Here is a 22,189-nt window from a genome sequence, read left to right as displayed (position 1 = left end):
GGGTAAAACTCATAACTTCCCATTTGGTTACGCTTGCAATGAGCTAACTGGCAACTAAACTTGGCAACTTGGTGGCAACTAAAATTTAAGAATTTTTTTGTCAAGCTGTCAAGATACATGAAGAAGATCTGATTTACCGAAATTAAAGATACATTATCTATTATCTTATAAAAAATAGTGTACATTTGAAAACGGTCTGTAATCGGCTGTTCGGCGAAGTTTTCGTGTGACGTCGAAACAGGAGCGTTGTATGGTCGTCATTTCAACTTTGCGAATGCATCTCTTGATTGTACCAATCAACTGTTTGCAATTCGTGGCTCTCCAGTTATTTTTGTACACCAAGGAACTCAAAATCCCGAAGATATCTTCAATTTGGCGCACTAAGACAGATTTTTTGGTTCGTGGTGTTTGGTTAAAAATGGGATCGAATGGGTATTCAGAAACGATAGTGTTGTTTTGGCGTAATGCGATGATGCTATATTCGGCCAAAACACGTATTGTCCATTTGCACGATGTTTTTGTAGAACCAAGATAAAAAATTTCTTTAAAAGTTCGTCTGTTGCATCTTAATTGATAGCCAAATCAGAAGGCTCGTTGTTGAAGGCACGAGAAGGAGAACGGTGTCCTTCTGCGTCCATGATTTTGGTTGGTCTTCCACTACCTTGCTTGCGAATAGTTGTTGGGCATCTTACGATATGGTAAACAGTCGAAGCCGCAACATATTTGCGTTGTACCGTATACTTTTTGCCGAGATTTCTTTTCAGTTCGTAGAAGCGTACAACGTGCTCCCGAAATGCTTCTTGTTTTGACGCCAAAAAGAGGACAAAAATAGGACAGAGAGAGCTAACACATACATTCTCTCATTTCTCTCTCAGCTCGTTTGTTGTTGAGCAAAAGGGCCGCGAGGCAAACAATTTCAGGTCATCGGTGTACACTAACTTTCAGCCAATACGCAGCAGTAATGCTACATGGTTAGAGAACAGCAAGGAAAGCACATGTCCCATGTTGCTGCTTTGAGCAACTCCAAACTTATTGGTAAATACTAGATAAGACCACACTCGTGTGGTCTAATTTTCTCACACACGCGTACTCATTCTAAAGATCACGCCGGCATAAGCTACCCTTTCGAACTCTCGCTCTTATTTATTCATGCACTGCGACGAGTTTTTGCGAGTGTGTATTTAGCTAACAGCTACGGTCGTTGCTCTTGTTCGTCATTGCAGCCCGAGCTGCTGATATCGATTACTCGCGAGGGATCACACTCCCGTCCGTGAGTAGAATCGAGGGCGAAGATGAAGAAGAAAGAAAAAGAAACGCAAAATCTGTATCCCAGTGCGCTACCAGGCCTCACGGGCAACTGATTGCTCACGAGTTACTTGACTTGCGAGCAAGCTATGCATAAAGACAATACGAAGCTGTACGTTCGCGTGGGTGTCTGCACACAGCAATGGTTTGTCTTACGCTTGCGTAACCGGCGTACGCGTTGAATGCTATGCTTCTCATACTCTCTCGCGAGAGAGTAGGCATCGTTAGTGTGTCCCTCGAATCGCAGCATTGGTTGAAGTAATACAGTGCAATGTTGCTCGGACGCAACTTTAGGGACTCAGCAGGAGTCCACTGCGTTCAGCTCCAGTATTTCAAGCTTCAGTCGGCCAGCTTCCCTTGTAAATTGAACCAGCTTGTCGTGCTGGGCAAGGGTCGGGGTCGGCAAGGCTGCGATTCGTGTCCAGATTCAGATCCAAATCATTATCTTCTTCAAGTCAGTATTCTTTCACTTAATGTGAATCTTCTTTATGTGCCTCTGATCAGTCAAGACTCCGTCGAGGTAATGTAGAATTCAACGTCAAAGGTGAGGTGGTCTGTGAATTAGCCCATATTTAAGTCACTCAACATCAAATGGTCTTGACTCTACTAAGATTTATACCCACGATATGTTCGCACGAATATGTAGAATTACTGTTTAACCTTCCAGCTTCATCCCCTTATCTAGAATTGAGTGAATAACATTCCTCAAGCTGTTAAAACGTTCCGTAGTATACTACGCGAGGATCACGTCTTCAGAGTTTGTTTTTTATATAAGAACATCATCATGAATGAATTGTACTGAAGCATAAAAAACTAAAAAAAGGAAACATTGTCAGCAACTTAGTAGTTATGTTCATGGACTGACAGATAAAAGAATACTGCCAGCGGAAAAACTAAATTTATGTATGTATTTTCGAACACTGTTCAGTTTTCAAGCAAACTAGGTAAATTTGTACAACGTGTTGGTTTAGAAAAAAAACTTTAGAATTAATGCGTACCAATTCTAATTTGCGCTATCTTCAACTAGTTTACGAAGAATTAAAAGCACTGCACAAAGGCTTTCATAATCAGGAGAAGACCCCGTACTGTACAGAAATCGTTTCCTTTCAGCTCGGTTCATGCCTGTTCATGGCCAGCCTTATAGTGTGCGTGGAGTCCGCAAGTCCGCAAGTAGGGACCCCGTACCGCAGTTTATGATGCCCAAAATTCAAGAATAAAAACCCGTTCGTGCATTTTTTACCCTCAAACTAGCAAATTTTACTTTAACTTAAACAGTTTATTGATTTGAAGATTCGGTAGAATTTAATAAAAAAAAACTATGGTTTACACCTCCGTTTGAATTCTACTATATATTCATTATGCCTATACACAACGCTCCGCAACATTAATCGGATCAAATCTGAAACCTGAAGGTCTGAAATGATATTTGAGCCGTCAGGTTGAGGTTACTGCAACATATTATGTGCTATTTATGAATACCATCCACCAATTCACCCACAAACAGCGACGCGTATTAGTTCGCCTTCAAACGCAAAATGAATGAATCCACCTGAAACTCGCAAATATAAGAGCCATGCCACCGACCTTCTTATCTTATCGTGATGCGGTAATGATCCACCCGCAAAATACTTCAATAGTTGGAAAACAATTCATCCATTACTTTACACCTATACAAGGAACAGTCAAAGTATTCTAAACACTCGTCCTGTACTTCTCCAGTGCCAACCAAATATTGTTCTTTTTTTCGCGGTTGAGTGCCAAGACGGTGCTAAGCAACTTGCAAATACTTAACGCAACGCGATTGCAAGCCGAGTTTTACATGTAGGTTGAGCTTAACAGACGCTGACATTTCCGCTTTTGAAAAAAAACAACATTCCAACACTATAAAAACGTTTTATGACGGAAGAGTTCAAGATTTACAGATGTGTGGTCGAGTTAAATAATCAACCTGCTTATGCAGGAATTCAAAGACAAATAATTAAAATTCAAGTACCATCACGACACTACGAATAAAAAAGATTGATCGTCCAAAACTTTGCCACATTAATGGCTTTTTAAACAATATTCATTCCTGTATACATACATTCACCGGTTTCTTTGTTCGGGTGGTGATAACCGTTATCTTTTTCCACATTTACCACCAATGGGATGGGCCATCTGGGTTGGAAAATAAATCGAACAAAAGCAAAGTCGAATATCGCCTTCAAGCACACACGGTCGGTTTGTCGGCAATGCGGTAAAATTCCACTGTAATTCTATCGAATATTGGCTTTACTAAGCTAGGATTTCCTACCGTCTCGAACTACGTAGTTAAGAGTGTTATCATAATAAATCGAAATATTCTGCAATTTTATTGTTTCTCGTACTATGCTAATTGTCTCAAGAGGCCTACTAACAAGTGAAACTTTTCCATTCTCTTTTTTCAGAACCCACTCAGCGATGAGCTACCAGTGCGTGCTGGTACTCACGCTGTCGCTGCTGGCGATCAGCGTGAGCCTAGCGAATCCTGCCAACGACAAGGCAGCGGCGAGCTCGAGTGCCCTGCCAAAGGCTCAGGATCCGTTGTTCAACAAGATGCTAGCGGAAAAGTCGTCCGATGTTCCGATGGCTCAGAACCCTGTGTTCAACAAGATGCTTCCTGAGGTGGACTCGAAGGAGAACCTCATCGATGACGATGGGCCACCGCCGAAGCCGGCGGTCGATCTCAATCCCAAGTATGCCAAGCATGCTCTCAAGAAAGGTGCTACGGAGCAAGTTATCAAAGCTGAATCTACGACAATGGGTAACTTTGAAAATGATCGATTAATTGAGTAACTAGGAATGTTACATTGTTGGTATGTTTTAGGAATTGTTGCAGTAGACAAAGCTGAAAATAAAGGTAGCTTGATTGATGACGATAGCTACGAAGATGAAGATGATCTTCTTTCGAGCGAGGACACAAATAACATGGTAAGTTAGCTAAGCCTGTAAAACAGATTAGCTATTACATACTGAAAAAAGTATAGCTAAATTGATTGATTTTCTCCCGAAGGATGAAACTTTAGCGAAAAACGAAAATGTTTCAGAAGTTCAAGAGTCTGAAAAAGTTGGTATTCTGCCACAGATCGAAGATCTTTCAGATATCAAGTACATTCAGCCAAAACTGACGGAAAGCACGCAGGTTGAACATTTATTTTGTGCCGGCCCGTTTTTGTTCATTTGTTCTGTCCCTTCCATCATTTGTCATAAAAAAAAATGCATTTCCATGACTAAATGTCAAAAATCCATAAACGAAATCCTAATAATTTCCTATTCTCCCAAAAACCCATCTGTAGCAAGAGGTCCTCATATCAGAAAAACCCAAGACCAGCACTGCTAGTACGGCAAAGATTTCAGATCACAGCAGCACCCCTGCTCCCGATGACGAATACTATAACGACGACGATGAGGATAGTGAAGAGCTCGATGACGAAAAAATCGATCCTCTCGCGGTTCCAAAAATGCTAGCTAAGATCACTGTAAGTCAGCAAGTGCCTAACAACCACCACTTACACTTACGGTCATCTTCATGCGCAATGACATACATTTCGAAACTAATCTAAGACGTTGAAAGGGCAGAGTTCAATTTATCTGAATTAACTTCCCTCTGTTCGTTTCCTTTAAAAGCCGCCATCAACCGAAGCACCGAAAGCGTCAAGTCCTAAAACGAAGACATCTGGTAGTCCAAAGACTTCGTCAACAGCTGCGAAGGTAACTACCGGCGATAACGAGATCTTAGACGAGATTGATGACGACGATGAAGACTACCAGTACGATGACGATGATGATTTGGGTGATGAAAAGATTGACCTTGATGCTGTAGATAAGCTACTGGCACAGAAAAAGCAGAAACAGAAGGAATCAACCACCGCTAGTTCTGCTCCTGGCAAGAAAACCGACAGCAAAAATGCTGTAAGTTTGATTTAATAATCACACGGTGTGCAGGATCATGTCGCTTCTATTGGTGCTTCTTTCATCTATAACTTGCCATTACGCTTCTAACACTGGTACTCGGGCAAACAACGTTGAAATTAATAACCCATCCCTTTTGTACATATTGCTTTTGGCTAAATTACGATTGTATTTAAAATAGTATTTACGAGCATTTTTTTCATCTCTTAGAACCAAAACTACCCCGAGGACTACTACGACGAAGACGACGAGGATGACGACGATGATTACAACCTGGAGGAACAGGTGCACCTGTGTCCACGGGACTGTATCTGCGAGCGCAACATGCACGCCTATCTGGTAGCCACCTGTAGTCGACTGGATAAGGACACGCAGAAATTTTCACCCTCGATTACCGACCTGCAAGTACTGGACGTTGGTCCCAAATACCCGATCGTTCTGAGTGCAGAGTTCTTCAAGCAGATCGGGCTCTCCCACGTGGTCTCGATCAAGATCAGCAACTGTACCATCGAATATATCAGCCCATCCGCGTTCGCCGGATTAGACGATCTCTATTCCGTGAACCTAACCAATTCCGGAATTGACATGCTTCATCCGGATACTTTCGCTAATAATACCAAGCTGCGTCTCCTTACACTCTCTGGAAACGACCTGAGCGCGATGCAAAGTGTCAACTACAACACTCCATACACTGAGTATATGCTAAAAGCTCCATCTATCGAAGAATTGGATATTTCCAAATGCAATCTCCAAGCTCTGCAGCCTACCGCTTTCAATGAACTCAAAAACATCATCTACATTAATCTGGCCGATAACCAATTGAAAACTTTACCACAAGGCATCTTTGATAAGGTCGAAACAATCGAAGAACTAGATCTTTCTACGAATAGTATCGCTGAGTTGCCCAAGAACATTTTCAACCGAACGTCTCTAGCCATTCTGCACCTCAAGTACAACATGATCAACAGTAATCTGGAATTTGTAACACCCGATCTGCAGAAACTTGACCTAAGCTACTGCCAGATACGCCAGATAAACGGTCTGATGTTCAAGGGCATGGAAGGACTAACCAACCTAATCCTGAAGGGTAACCGCATCAAAAGGATCAACCAAATCGCTTTCACCTCGTTGAAGAGCCTCCGGCAGATTGATTTGTCGCAAAACTATTTGGAACAAATTTCCTCCCTGACCTTCCTGGGCAACAGAGAACTCGATATCATCAAGCTAAATGACAATCACCGACTAAAGGAACTGCCAGCCGAGGGTTTCGAGAGCTCATGGGGTGCCTTTAACACATACTTCCTGGACGTGTCCAATTGCGACATCTCCGAACTGGCAGACAATACGTTCAAAACGATGCCGCATTTGACGCGGCTGAATCTGGCCTGGAATAACTTGCAAACCGTTGGCCCGGCTGTATTGAGCATGCTCGATAAACTGATGGAAGTGGATCTGAGCAACAATCTGATCACCAATTTGCACGAACATTCCTTCCTGCACAATAGAAACTTGAACAAGGTATGTTGTCACCCGCTTTTCAGACTTCTTTTAGATATCGTCTAGTTTAGTAAGCATCAGATTTTAGAACTTTCTTTCTTTTTTTTCATCACAGCTCAACCTCTCCGGTAATCAAATGACACGTCTATCAGCCAAGGTGTTCCTGCCGCTACAGTACCTAAGTCACCTGGATGTAAGCGACTGCGATCTGCGCATGATCTGGGAGAACTCCGATCCGAACACCAAGAACGTGAAGGTGCTGCCGAACTTGAAATTGCTGAACGTATCGCATAACGAGATTACCAGCGTGTACGTTTCGGATCTCGAGCAGCTGACCAGTCTACGCGTTCTGGACATCAAGAACAATTCGTTGAAATGCAATCCGTACTTCAAATCGCTAATCAAATGGTTGGGAGTGAAGAAGATATCGCTGGGCGATTCGAACAAGGAACAGCGCACTCATGCCGAGCTAACATTAGCTGTAGGCATTACGGACAACTCCGCACCGCTCGTAGAATGGAGCCAGTTCGCGCAGGAAATTTGTCAGACTGGAAAGAACGGTGAAGACTCACCGGTTGTTATCAAGGATACCGAACTGGATGATAACGATGAAGATGAAGATGACATCGAAGAAGACGAATCAGAGGATGATGATGACTACTCTGATGAACAGAACACCAAGAAAGAAGATGTAGTGGATAGCAAGGATGAACCAGATCAGTACTACGATGAGGATGATGATTCCGACGATGACGAAAATGACATCATAAACGCCGCTAATGGAATACAAAAGATCGAAGAAGCTATTTTGGGCAATTCCAAATCGGATGATCCACTGGAAGAATCGGTAACCAGTTTGGACAGTGATGCAGTGCTGCAAATCGGCGTTATCTGGCTGCCATTCATCTGCATAGCCATGGGAATTCTAATGATCGTTGTAGCTATCAGCAGGATTTTCGCCATTATGATGCGAAAACGTGGAGAACGCTATCGCCAAGCTTTGCTAGCTTCTAAAAACTCAATCGTATACCAGAAACTTACGGAAGACATTACGGCACCCAAAACACCTAAGGTGCATCGATACGCTCCAATTCAGCAGGTCTAGAAAGTGAGCTTCTTCACCATCGTCGGCACCACTACTACTTAACAGCAAACAAAATGAATGCTTCCAATAAAGATCATTAACCTCGATAATAATTGGTATGATCACCTTCCAAAAGCAGCTTAAAGATTTCCAGTCCTTCCAAACTACAGTCAGCGATTTTTTGTAACAAATTAAACTAGTAATAAGATCAGCAGAGTACTTATAGTGAAAGAAAGGTACGAGAGTAAAAAATAGGCAGTAGCGGTAAAAATATTTATTAAGTTTTCCTTCCTACGGAGCCTTCAATATATTACATAAAAACAATGGATTTGAACTGAAACCTTTTACACGAACAATCACAACGTAGAGAGTATTCACAGTGTATTTTTCTGTTAGTTAACATTCCGTTATACTCCGAGATGTTTGAACGATTTCTTTTTGTTTTATTCCAATTGCATTTCCGTTCACTGTGTTAAAGCATTAAAAACCACAGTACAGTGACAAATTTTCCCCGCAACATAGGGTTCACATAGGGCACGATAAGTCACCAAACTACTCACAATCAAGCAGACATAGGAAATCGACTAGCAATACTATTATAGACTTCCACCATGTGCCATTAGATGAAAGAGGAACATCCTAAATAAATTCAAAAGAATGCAAAACATACAAACGCACTATGGCAAACGGAATCAGCAGAATTTTATCTACAGGCTTGAAAACAAATGGTGAATCAGTTAATAAGATATGCGTAGAGTAGAAGGACTTATGATAACAACCGAAAATTGCAGTATAATATTTTTCCTTTAAATTATTGTGAAACATTTTTACAACTTATTACAATTTGTCGTTTGGTTTGATGAAATAAAGCGGTTTTATCAAACACAACTTATTATTTTCCCTCGCAGCTGATGACAACCTATGGGAGGCGGTTTAGTTAGGTTTCGAAAATGATGGGGGAATGTTGTCGTGTTTGGGCCACCTTGCGGCAGTCGCCCATAACTGGTGTATCGAAAACAATTGCAGCAATTTAAATACATCATTGAAAAGGTCTAAGAATAAGGTATATTTCTGGAAAATTTCGAACTGATTACTTGAAAAATAATACATCCATAGGCATTTACGTAAAGACAGAATATGCTGTCAAAGTAGGACAATATTGTTTGGGTGAAATGATGGCTGAAATGGTGCGGTGCGACCATTGGTGATTAAAATTATTCTGTATGGCATTTAATTAAAATAGTTTGTTAAGTAAAGTGTTTCGGTACGACCATTGTTCAATGAAGTATTGCTTTCGGTACGACCATATATGCATAAAATGGTTCCGTATGACCATTGGTGACTAAAGAGGAGCTCCATCGTCGGTGTTATCAGCGGCCGATAGCCACAGAAATTCGTGAATGTAGGTGGAAGTGGATCGGACACACCTTGAGGAAAGCAGCGAACGAGGTTTGCAGAGAAGCACTCGACTGGAATCCACAAGGACAGCGTAGAAGAGGCAGACCCAGAGGCTCATGGCGACCCAGCCTAGCCAATGACATCCGGGCTGTAGACGAGAACCTGTCCTGGCGACAGGTAAAGGTCATGGCGGGTAACCGTCAGCATTGGAGATCTCTGATTTCATCCCTTGGTTCTGCCGGACCGGCGGACATGGACACATAAGTAAGTAAGTAAATTGGTGAATAAAATGATTTTGTATGGCATTTAATTAAAATAGTTCGGTATGACCATTGGTAAATGAAATGGTACTGTGTGGCATAGAATTGAATGGTCCGGATCGACATCAAACAAATGACATGTTTCGGTACGTTTATTGTTGAATGAAGTATATGTCTGATGATGGCCAGATAAAACGCAAACATTGAGCTGAAACGTAATCAACAAAGTTTAATATTTTACTGAACGAAATCAATTTGAACATATGCACATAAAAGCGCGGTGACTAAAACCATATCATTATCATTATTATAAACCGTATCATATCATTGTTGAATAAAGCATATGGTTCGGTACGACCATAGATGGGTGAAATGGTTCGGTACGACCGTTGATATGTGAAATGATTCGGTATTGATTATTGTTGAATGAAATTTATATGCTTCGGCACGACCATAGTTAGATCATAGATGAATGAAATGGCATTATGGCAAATAGGTATTGGTAAGTAAGGTAGATTTGATCGATCATTGTTGAAAAGATGGCTTTATTCAGTATGATGGTATTTGATTATGAACTAATTTTGCTGGTTTGAACTATTGTTTTATTTCAATTTTTGCCAAATAAAATGGTTGACTCATTTTAAGCAGATTAGAGACGCAACGGAAGTTAACCTAGGAGTCCCCACAAACGATAATGTCGTGCCGACTCCCGTTCTCGAAGAGATCGGGTTGGAAATCGGTCACCTGAAGAACAATAGAGCCGCCGGAAAGTCCAACTGCCGGCAGAACTTTACAAAAATGGCCAAGAAAGAACCGCTAGTTGAAGTGCCGTTACTAGTTACTGGATAATTACAAGGATTTAGGAAGAAGACAAACTACCAGAGAATTGAATAGAAAATGTGGTTTGTCCCATCTACAAAAAGGGCGATCGGCTTGATTGCTGTAATTACCGCGGCATTACGCTGATCAACGCCGTCTTCAAGGTGCTCTCTTATATTTTATTACGTCGTCTATCTCCAATAGCAAAAGAAATCGTAGCGGGTTTTATGGGAGCCCATGTTACTACGGTTCAAATTGTTATTCCCCGGCAAATCCTCCAGAAACGTCGGGAGTACAACGTGCCCACGCATCATGTTTTTGTAGCTCTCAAAGCAGCATACGGTACAGTTGAGCGAACAATTATGGCAGATAGAGAACGCTTTTCCGGACAAACTGACGCGGCTAAGGCTTTGTACACAAATTACGAGGGCTTAGAGGGTAGGGAGGGGGGTCGAGCTTGCGTTACTTGTTGTTACATGGGGGGGAGGAGGAGTCATGAGAATAGTTACGTAACAAATTTATGAATACCAAAAAGGCAGTTGCCACACGAGGATAGGATGTGTGGGAGGTGGAAAACAGTGAATCGGTTTATACTGATGAAAATTCTGATACAAAATTATGGTTTGTAGCTGAATGAAATAATTCTACTAAAATTCCAGTTACATATTACGGTTCAAGACCGTTTCAACTTAACATGGCCGATGGCCGATTGTGATTTTTAATATGAAGCTCTTGCTGATTTGGTTGAATTTTTTAAAAATTAAATTAAATATGCGGTTTATGCCTTTTTCATTCAATGTTGAGTACCAGGGGGGGGGAAGTTTGTTTAACGTTACGTAATTTAATGGGGGGTTGTGCCACGCGCTACTTAGTTTTCGTATGGTCCCAGCGCAACATACTGCCCATAAATATAAATAAAACTAAAGTTATGTGCATTTCAAGATCGCGAATTATTGAAGACAAGCCCTCTGTGTGGCTCGGTAACATCTCAATAGAATTTGTTCAAAAAGTTGTCAATCTAGGATTTGTTCTTACAGATGATCTTGAATGGAATCAACAAGTTGACCAAATTTGTGGTAAAGTATACGGAAGTCTACGCCAACTAAGAAGGTCTTCTTGTATGCTGCGACAAGATGTTAAACTTAAACTGTTTAAGTCATTGATCTTGCCTCATTTTATTTATGGAACCGAGTTTCTTTTAAATGCATCTGCTAGGTCCAAAGATCGTTTGAGGGTAGCCTTGAATAGTTGCGTTAGATATATTTACAACTTATCGCGTTCTTCACGAGTTTCGCATCTCCAAAAGCATTTGCTAGGTTGTTCCTTTCATGATTTCCTAAAACTACGCGTCTGTTTATGTTTATTTAAAATAATTAAGTTTTCCTCTCCTAAGTACTTATTTGAAAAGCTACAACCATGTCGTAGTTTAAGAACAAGAAGTTACATTATACCGCGACATAACACAGCTCATTACGGAAACACTTTTTTTATAAGGGGTATTGCCATCTGGAACTTGCATCCACCAGAAATAAAAAATAATCGTACTGTAGTTGGATTTCGACGTGATTGTGTTGCTTACTTCAACGGGGGGAATCAGCAAAACTAATTGTAATAGTATTAATAGTTAATAAGTAATTTGAAATTAATCCAGATAGTTGAAATTATCCATTGAATCTAAATTGTAGTAATTTATAAGGAATGTGCCTTACGCTACAAATTAATCAATAAATAAATAATATAATGTTACATAGAGGAGGAAGGGGGTCAAAAAACCGGAATTGGGTCCTAAAATTTGTGATAAAAAGATGATTTTTTTAGAAGGAACGATAAAGCTTCCCATTATGACTACCAGAGTATAGTTTTTTTCTTTTTTAAAAAGATGCAGAGCACTAAAAAATTAAAAAACAAAAATATTGTAATTTATTCTCCCATGACATTAGAGATCTTCCTTGACATAACGAAAATAACACGTTTCTGGCAACAATGATAACTTTTTCTCACTGGCAACTCTGGTTTGACGTTAGAGCAGCTGATCGTTTTGACAGTTACAGCTTCGCAGTTGTCTCTTGTGCTTGTCTGCGTTTTTCTAATTTTAAACAATCGCAAACACTTCGTGATGGATTTCACCTCGGATTTCACTAACAAAGTTTTCTGATTTCAAGTATATAAAATCTGCACCGGTGTAACCTGATGTAACCATGCTCTTCGAGCATCTAAAGTTTCAGAAACCGGAAAATGAGCTGTAAACTCAGAAAATGTTTTAGGTAGCGATTGCCAAGTCATTTCCTGACTTTGCAACTTTTGACTTTTTGACACACTATAACATGAACGTGAAGGTAAACAAAAAGTTTTCCGTGACATTTCAAGACATACTATGGTTTCTTTTTATAATTCGTGTTGTCTAGACACCGCTTGACACAACCATGCACAACTATAGTTTGTCTATATAAGGTTGCCCAAATGTTTATTTTTTGTTCAAAATTTCACAAAATTAAAAAAAAAGGTTTTTAACGGCAATAGCCTAAAAATATAAAATTGAATATCAAAATATGTGTTCCTAACCCTAACCTCATCGATTCAAGCTAAAAACGACATAGGGCTTTAGGACCCAATTTTTGCGTTACGTAATTTGTGTACCACGCCTAATCAAAGGTATTCTGAAACTAGTGATGTATTACGTGCGTGATTCAGGGGCACTCTTGAGTCCTTTCAAATCAGGCAGAGGGTTGCCACAAAGTAATCGACTGTCCTGTATGTTATTCAACATCGCTATTGAAGATGTAATCCAGCGAGCGGCCATTGAAACGAGAGGAATGATCTTCAGCAAGAGTAGTCCACTCCTAGCCTTCGCTGACGATCTCATTACTAAAAACCCTGGCACGGGGGAGGGAATTTACGCCAGGTTAAAAACGAAGGCTACGAGGAGAAATCAATGCGTCGAAAACCAAATAGGGTAGATCAACCTATAGTGGACCCTTTACCTATAATGGACCTCGGGTACAGTTTCCGCCTTTATTAGCTTGTGCTTTTTATTTCCGAGGATATATGACATGAAACAGTTCAGTTTATAAAATTTTAGCTGATTAATTAATAATGCCTTAAAATCGACATCGACAGTTAGGGCCCATTTTAGGGTTAATAATGCAAAATGTCGCCATTAGTGAACCCCCTTCATGCAAAATACACTAGAATTCCTTTAATGGACCCAGTCGCTATCCTATTGTAAACCACAAGGTCTATTAAAGGAAAACAGACATTCCAAATGTGTAAAATATAGAGATTTGCAACATAAATTGATATTTTGTTAGGCTTAATCGAAAGTTACTAGTATTCTAAGTGCCACCGGTTGCATGTTTAGTGTTACCAGTTTGAAATAATTCGTGGAAGAAAACTACTCAAGTACTAACTGGTCCAATAATGGTTAATTTACCCTATATGATAGGAAGAAGTTCCAGAGAAACCAATTTGCCTCACCCGGACATTAACTATTGACGTCGATGAGCTATTAGGGTTGAACGAGTTCATTAATTTGGGATCTCTGTTCACCACGGATAATAATAAAAGTAATTCAACGACGCATTCAGGCTGAGAATCGAGCCTACTTTTACGCGCACTTGCCGTAATTGCGCGAAAGGTGTTGGATTATTTTTGGCGGAGTACCATCGGATAGCGGAGAGTGGCGTAGGCGTATGAAAAACAATTAACAGGCATTACTTGGAGAGATTTCCATCGTACATCTGGCGAAAATTGGTAGGCTATGATGGACCGGCCACGTCGCAAGGATGCCGGACGACTGTGCAGTGAAGCCCGTTCTCTTCAAGAGTCCCACCGGCACCAGGAATAGAGGAGCCCAACGTGCTAGAAGGCTCGACCATGTTGAAGCCGACTTGCGTTTGTCAAGACGTTCAACAAATCAACAGCGAACAGACCAGGACCGAATACAGTGGAGGGGAATTCTTGATACGGCAAGAGCCACCCCGGCTCTCTGCTGGTAAAAATAAGTAAAAAGTAAGAAGTAAGTATAAGGTGGAAATGTATTTTTATTATATCAGTTATGCTTCTAGTTTTCTAATTTACCCGATTTATAAACTAATTTGAAAGTACAAGAGAGACGAAATCGAGAAATATTCGACAATTATCAAGAAAAATTTTGTTATAGAAAAATATTGACTAGTAATGTATTATAAAATAGTTCAGTTAACGGTAACCATTTTTGCCTGTCTAGCCCACTGTGTGTGATGTCATGCAAGCGTTTTAACTTTAAACAAAATTTTAAAAGCTCACATAGAAACTTGCATACAAGAAAGCTTCACCCCGATTTTACGCACATCTTGAAACCGAGATAAGAACCAAAACAAAGTAGCAGGTAGAACGCAGTTGAGCATAACTATTTGCGTTGAACACTTGTGTCAGTTTTTAGACTCTGTCTAAAAATAAAGCATTTTCAGAATTATTTCTACTTAAAAAGAAGCAATAACTTTTAAAAATGATTAGCAAAGCTCGCGTTTCTAGTTTAATGAGAGTTATCGCTGGTGGTTCGTAAGTATAGAAATACATAAGCTAGTGAAAAAATCATCACCAAGCTAAACATATTTCGCACAGCTGTAGCTGCCCGGCCCACTCGAGACCGGCAACAAGTGTCTTAGCCACCGAAACAGGAAAAGAATATGCCTTTGAAGTAATGTACCTACCCAACAAACATTTTTGTTGTATAACAGCTTATTAGGCACCTGTTACCCGGTAATTAGCAATACAATGGTTGAATAAGCTACTATTCAACAAAAATGTTTGTTGGGTACCGTTTGGGAGCAAGAAATCAAACGCAACTCAATTGATCTAACTTTCAGATGTCCTCCTCGACTATTCGCTACGGGCCCGGTGTTAGTAAGGAGCTCGGACATGATTTGAAAAATTTAAATGCTAAAAAAATTTGCGTTGTAACCGATAAAAATGTGATCAAACTGCCATCAGTGAAGGTAGCTTTCGATTCTTTGGCACAATGTGGGCTTCAGTATGAAGTGTACGATGAAACTCGTGTCGAACCCACGGATGAAAGGTAATCATACTTTAACACTCAGAGCATTTCCTCTATTATTCTAAAAGATAAATTAATGTAGTTAAGGATTGACGTAATTAAACCCGACAAATAATTTTTATTATAAATTTCAACATTTTGTCTTGTTTATGTAACATTTTTTCAAGGACGGAGTTTGACTTATGTTGAAAAGAGTCAACATATAATGACATTTGAGCATAAGCGAATTGATAGTTATCGAAAATCAGCGGTTGTGCCGAAAAAGTTTGATACTGAGCGCAAATTGATAATGCAAGATCATCATGCTGTGCGATTGGACTTTAGAACGATGACTATGAACGCAGCATTGCAAAATTTATAGCGGAAAAAAAGATTTGTTCACCTCTTATGACACCACCGACATCGAGAGCGTGTGTTCAAAGTGCATGTTTTTGAAATAGGTTACGCGATCAACGTAAAAAAATTATAAGAATCATTGAAACTAGTTTTACTGATAAACGTTTGATACTTCGAATAATCGTCCAAGATAAGATGAAGATGAAACCTAATAGCCATTACTTATTTTAAAAACTTTAATTTCAGTTTAATTCATGCGGCCGAGTTTTCCCGAAAACACAACTTCGACGCCTTCGTTGCGATTGGAGGTGGCTCCGTGATAGATACCTGCAAAGCAGCTAACTTATACAGTGCCGATCGGGAAGCCGATTTCTTGGATTACGTGAATGCACCTATTGGCAAAGCCAAAGAAGTCACAGTACCGCTAAAACCATTAATTGCCGTCCCGACTACAGCGGGAACCGGATCCGAGACCACCGGTGTAGCCATTTTTGACTACAAATCATTACATGCCAAAACCGGAATATCCAGTAAACTGCTTCGGCCTCAGTTGGGTTTGGTTGATCCACTGCACACACTTTCGCAACCTGAGAAAGTAGCTGCTTATTGTGGCTTTGATGTATTTTGTCATGCTCTGGAAAGCTTTACCGCTGTGCATTATACCGAACGAGGTCCAGCTCCGACAAATCCTAAGCTTCGGCCACCCTATCAGGGAAGTAATCCCATTTCCGACGTGTGGGCTCGTTTTGCTCTTAAAGTGATTCGAGAACATTTTAAATCTGCCGTTTTCAATCAAGACGATCTTAAGGCCCGTTCCAACATGCACTTGGCATCCGCAATGGCAGGCGTTGGATTTGGGAATGCTGGAGTTCACCTGTGCCATGGTTTATCTTATCCGATTTCCGGAAACGTGAGAGAGTTTATTCCTACGGGGTACGATCGTGATCATCCGATTATTCCGCATGGCCTATCGGTAGTGATGACGGCACCAGCGGTTTTCAAATTCACTGGACCCTCGTGTCCCGAAAGACATCTGGAAGCTGCTGAGATTCTTGGAACTGATATAACCAGGGTAAGTTTCTTAATTGCTAAGGTTTGCTTTTTTTCAGGCTAACATTGCTCATTTTCAGGCAAAGCGCGACGATGCTGGAATTATTTTAGCGGATACGGTTAGAAAATATATGCACGATATGAAGATCGAAAATGGTCTTTCATCGCTTGGTTTTAAAAGCGACGATATTCCGTCTTTGGTGAAAGGAACACTGCCACAAGAACGAATCACCAAGCTGGCTCCACGAGGCCAGACAGAAGAAGATTTAGCTATACTCTTCGAAAACTCAATGTCCGTTTACTGATTATTCGGTTTAAGATTTAAGTTTCTATGCATTTATGTAACAAACAGGTGACAATGTCTGAAATTAAGCTTTACTATCAATTTCACACTATAAAATAAACAAAACGCTAAAAAAGTCGTTTCAATAATTTACTTACAAAACTTGCCATTGTTATTTTTTTTCTACGATATATCCAATAATATATTTACGGAATAAAGTCGCAAATGAAAAAATTAAAACTTTCAACCCGTTTAATCGGAATATTTCAAATCCCTACTTTTCCCTCGTACTTCTGCAACAAAATGTACAATACATTCAGTTCAATGTTCTTAGCTAAAGTACATTATGCTATTAATTGAGACAACCGTGATTCTGATTTCCATTCACGTTTCAATTACAATATCAAAACATTTTCATCTCCAATTTCATAGCAACAACGGTCGGAACACTTAATCGAGCTTGGGTCATTAGTCATTACTAAGTGGGGCGCTTCATGTTTTCCTTTTTTTGAACTTGTCTAAAGTTACATCCCATTTTACGCGTTCAGCACGGACAACCAACCAGCCAGCAAGTGTAGCATGGTAGCCCCTAACGGAAAACAAAACAGATTATTTCTGTTGATGTTTACTTTGATTCTTCTTTTTACTTCTAAATTTACATCCTCATTCTCACGCCTACAACGGTCATAAACTTCATCCGTACCTAACAAAACGTACACTAACTAGAGCAAATGTTTCAACCGGTAAGTCGATATTTTTATTCGCGGTCTTACATTTTGCCCAGTTATGTTTACTGGCTCTAACGCTGATAGCTACATAAACTATGTTTCGGCTAGTGGGGTAATTAGTTTCAGGATGCTGAGCTTATAGCTATTGATGAAAGTAGATAGCAATAATTTTGAAACCAGAACAGTTTTAGTTGTACAGATTGTACAGATTTGGCTGTTGACTCTTATATGCAAAAAAAAACCAACAAAGAATTTAGTTTTTCCCTCTACATAGAAAACAGCATTATAATGACATTTTATAATCACAACAGATATTTTCATTTATCTACACTACTATTCAAAAGTTTGGATCCACTGGTTAAATTTCAAATCTTTCAAGCAGTAAATGCCTTTAATCCATCACTTTTGATAAATTTAATATATGCATTTTTACATATAACTCGTGATAGCGAGTAATTTTTATGTAAAAACCTCTGGGAGACATTGATATTAAATTGTACTTACTAAAGGAAAAATGTAGTAGGGGAACTGGGGGTAAAATGAACACCCTTAGCAATTCCGCCATTTTCTCCCCCAGGAACCAACCAAATGCTGAACGCACTATATGAATTGAAAGCTGGATTCATACTCCACGTAGCAATATATAAGGATGTTTAAAAAGGACGATTTGTCATGAAAAATTCCTGTTTTTCGAAAGCGTCACATTCGAGCCTGATTTTTTTCGAGTGGGTAAAATGAACATGCAGTGAGGGAAAAATGAACATGTCATAGAAAACTACAGTTAACATGCAGCTTGGATAAATTAAACATTATTTTACATTATCATTGTTCTACATAAGCCGTTGATATTCAACAGGGCTGTTGGAATTAAAATGGGACTCCACATAGTTAACATAATGTATCTTCGCCGTGTTCATACAATGCTTGACTTTTAACTCGCAACAGATGTATACTATATTCAGCAAAGTTATGTATTTTTACTATTTGTACAACTTTGTAAAACATGAAAAAGTCATGTACTAAAAGAGCTAAAATAGAAAAACTGATTTAAACGATTCGTATATAGCAGGATTTTTCTATCTTCGCTGAAGAGATAGAAGGTTACTTTCTTCAGCAAAATTTCTTGTACTAATATGCTCTAAAACTTTATGGAACACATCAATGTGTTATATTGAAACTGAAGACAAATATTTTTTTTGTTTCACTTTTACTTTTAGTATTTGAATTCCATCAAACAATAGAACTTTTAATTTCAAGAATCTCTTCCAAAGGTTCTACAAACCTAAAACCAAGTTTTTCCGCTCAAAACTCCAATGCGCACGATTTTTTGGTTTTGGACCACTGTGCGTTGTAAGAAATGTCAGCACTGGGATCGCGTTCTTGTGGAGGCGGAGAATTGCTTCGAGAGGCACGATACGAGAAGCTTCTTTAATACGTTAAACGGAATCAGGAACGGGAAAGTGTCAACTCCTGTTATGTGCAACGACAAGGGGGAGAACCTGAGTAATGAAAGACCGAAGGTGGCTAGGCGTTGGAAACAACATTTCGATGCATTGTTGAATGGTGAACAAAATGAAGCGGTCAACTGAAATAGGATAACGATTGAGGATGATGGACAAGCTGTGAATCCACCAACTTTGGACGAGGTTAGAAAAGCAGAGATAGAGCTGAAAAAACGATAAAGTAACTGGAGATGACGGCATTCCTGGTTACTCTCCTCAATTCTGCAAACAAAATTCTCTGTCGCATCCTGTTTCTCAGACTAAGACCGTTGCAGGAAACCTTTCTCACTGAATACCAGTGCGGTTCTCGAGAGGGACACTACACGACGGATCAAATGTTCAGCTTTCGACAATTTTGATACATTCCCGAAATTCAACTTGTAGACTCACTATTTGTTTATAAACTTCAAAGCGGCGTTCGATTCAGTTAAGCGAAATGAGCTGTGGCGGATTAGGCTTAAACATAATTTTCCAACAGTACTGATTAGGCTGATACGTGCTACCCTTGATGGTTCAAATTAAGCGTCAGGATAGCAGGTGAGACACCAGGCTCGTAAAGTTAGATGGTTTGAAGCAAAGTGACGGACGAATTTGCTGTTCAATATTGTATTGGAAGGTGCTATTCAAATGGCAGGCGTGCAGAGAAGCGGAAGCATCATTACGAAATCTCACATGTTCCTAGGGTTTACGTATCACAGTGTTGACCGTAGAGCTGTGGAAGAAGCGTACACGCATCTTAAGGAAGAAGCTGCGAGGATAGGGTTTATCATAAATTCTTCCAAAACAAAGTATATGGCGGCTGGTAGAGAGCGTGTTAGTCTTTCGGGTGTTGAAACTGCGGTGGTGATAGCTGGAGATACTTTTGAAGTGGTCGACGAATTTGTTTACCTTGATACGTTAGTGACATGTGACAACAAGCCGAGGGAGCCGTGAAGTAAAAAGGCGGATAGCGGCTGCCAACAAGGTCTTCTACGGATTATGTAGCCAGCTGAAGTCCAGTAGCCTACAACTCCGTACAAAACTCGCGCTCTATAAGACGCAAATTCTCCCGGTGATACTCTACGGCCACGAAGCGTGGACGTTGGAAGAGAATGATCGACGAGCTCTTGACGTTTTTGAGCGTAAGATCCTGCGATCAATTCTTGGCGGTGTATTAGACGAGGGAATGTAGCACAAACGCATGAATCATGAAATATATCTAGTATACGAAGATGCGGATATTGTGAAGGGATTAAAGTACGGCAGGTTACAATGGGCGGGCCTCATAGCCAGTGTTGAAAAATTCATAGCAGTAAAAAACTCAATAAGATTTCAAACACATGAAATTTCAACCTTGATCACAAGCGCGAAAGTCACACATGAATTTCTCTCGCTCTTATACACGATGTCTCTGTTGCTATGCGATGTGAACTAAATTCAGCTGTGAGCATTCATACAACGAACCAGAGAGCAAAAGAGAATCTACCGTCAGAGAAAACATCAGCAGCGTAAAATGCAACACACCTTCATGAATTAAGATGGCAAACACATTGGCGGAATTTACATTTTTCTTTCGCGGGAATCGACATTTTCTTAACTAGAAAGTAACTTTAACTTTGCGATTTATTTAGAGATTTATTCCCTCACGCTCACTCACAGTTACGTATCGCACAAGAGAATGCCTATGCTGTTCAACAAGGAATTTGTATGTATATATGCATAGCTCCGGGTAGCAGTTGAAGCAAAGCAGAATGTGATCAAGCGGGAAGAAATATGTGTGAGTTTTGTGCTTCTTGCTATGAAAACAGAAAAACTCACGCGTGATTTTTTTCTGCATAGGATAAAGCTTACATGATTCACAGTTAATTTTGATTTTTGAAGAGTTTTGAGATTTTGAGTTTTTACCATCACTGCTCGTAGCAAGGATGCCGGATGAGAGACTAGCGAAAACATAGATAGAGGCCGACGATTTCGAGGTAGACCCTGTATCCGTTGGATGAGCGCCGTTGACGAGGATGCTAAAGCAGCGGGTGTTAGGGGCGACTGGAGAGAGGCGGGCCAAGACCGATAAATGTGGAGACGGCTCCTGAATTCGGCATGGATTCGATAAACGAATTGTCGCCGAAGTAAAGTAAAACCTAGCTGCTAACTAGGTACATTTTGTTTTCGAAACTTGACCTTTATTCAACAGACTTGTCAGCCAGCTGATAACAGTACAATTGCGGGGCTAGTGCTATTGGCTTCAACAGCCTCTTTCAGATGAGATTTGAACCCATGACGGTTGGACTGTTAGGCCATCGTCGTACCTCGAAACCAACTAGGAAGCTTGTATAGTTACACACTGAATCATTACTAATAATCACAACACCAGAAAGTTTCTTCATGTACCTAACAGTTCGAAACTGAACAAAATTTTAAAAGAAATTAGTCATTAATCCATCACATTCAATCAATAGTTACCATATAAAGCCTTGGACAGACTTCACAGCCGGCTATTAGAGTACAGGACGGTTACGGGGCTAGTGCAACAATCCTACTGACTCTATCTAGCAGCACCGCCTAGCCGAAATTCGAACATATGACGACTGGCTTGTTAGACCAGTATCGTACCTCGAAATCAACTGAGCAGGCAGTTACCATATGCTCTACGTGAATTTCATTTATACTGAAACAACCGGAATATAAACGATCATGATTGCAGGAACGGTTTTTACAAAACACAATCAACCAGCTTGACGTGTTTCCAGATTCGCAACTACCCTGTTTTCACGACTCTTTTTGTCGCAGGCAAACATACCGGGCTTAAAGCAATTCTGAAATACCTTTTGTTTACATAATGCTGGTAAGATTTTGTAATTGTATAACTAACGTATACTTTTCTAAATCTGGTTAGCGACTGTAAGGAAAATAACTGAAAGATTCAATGCTTATGTTCATATGATGCAAAGGCAGAACATTTTTCATAACTAAGCACCATACGCCC

The 22,189-nt window shown here is 40.0% G+C and overlaps 2 protein-coding genes across 4 annotated transcripts in view; both read left to right on the top strand.

Moving 5' to 3' along the window:
- The window catches only part of LOC128734881 (uncharacterized), a 43,538-nt gene extending 34,834 nt beyond the window's left edge, over positions 1–8,704 (top strand). For 2 of the 3 annotated variants that reach the window (XM_053829273.1, XM_053829274.1), the window contains exons 3-9: positions 3,732–4,087; positions 4,151–4,254; positions 4,337–4,465; positions 4,620–4,802; positions 4,951–5,235; positions 5,446–6,753; positions 6,848–8,704. In XM_053829273.1, the coding sequence (XP_053685248.1) occupies positions 3,745–4,087; positions 4,151–4,254; positions 4,337–4,465; positions 4,620–4,802; positions 4,951–5,235; positions 5,446–6,753; positions 6,848–7,837 (3,342 nt within the window). In that variant the 5' untranslated portion in view covers positions 3,732–3,744 and the 3' untranslated portion in view covers positions 7,838–8,704. The remainder of the gene's footprint in view (positions 1–3,731; positions 4,088–4,150; positions 4,255–4,336; positions 4,466–4,619; positions 4,803–4,950; positions 5,236–5,445; positions 6,754–6,847) is intronic. The other variant, XM_053829275.1, reaches the window with a different exon arrangement.
- A 6,017-nt stretch (positions 8,705–14,721) lies between these two features.
- On the top strand, positions 14,722–17,121 carry LOC128737114 (probable hydroxyacid-oxoacid transhydrogenase, mitochondrial). The gene is made up of 5 exons (XM_053831678.1): positions 14,722–14,832; positions 14,896–14,971; positions 15,141–15,349; positions 15,911–16,736; positions 16,795–17,121. The coding sequence occupies exons 1-5, from the start codon at positions 14,780–14,782 to the stop codon at positions 17,017–17,019; spliced, it is 1,389 nt and encodes a 462-aa protein (XP_053687653.1). The 5' UTR covers positions 14,722–14,779; the 3' UTR covers positions 17,020–17,121.
- Positions 17,122–22,189: the final 5,068 nt, after the last annotated feature.

This window comes from Sabethes cyaneus, chromosome 2 (genome assembly GCF_943734655.1).
Source record: "Sabethes cyaneus chromosome 2, idSabCyanKW18_F2, whole genome shotgun sequence".
Lineage (NCBI taxonomy): Eukaryota > Metazoa > Arthropoda > Insecta > Diptera > Culicidae > Sabethes > Sabethes cyaneus.
The sequence above is the reverse complement of the archived record's forward strand: the minus strand, read 5'-3'. Positions and strand labels throughout refer to the sequence as shown.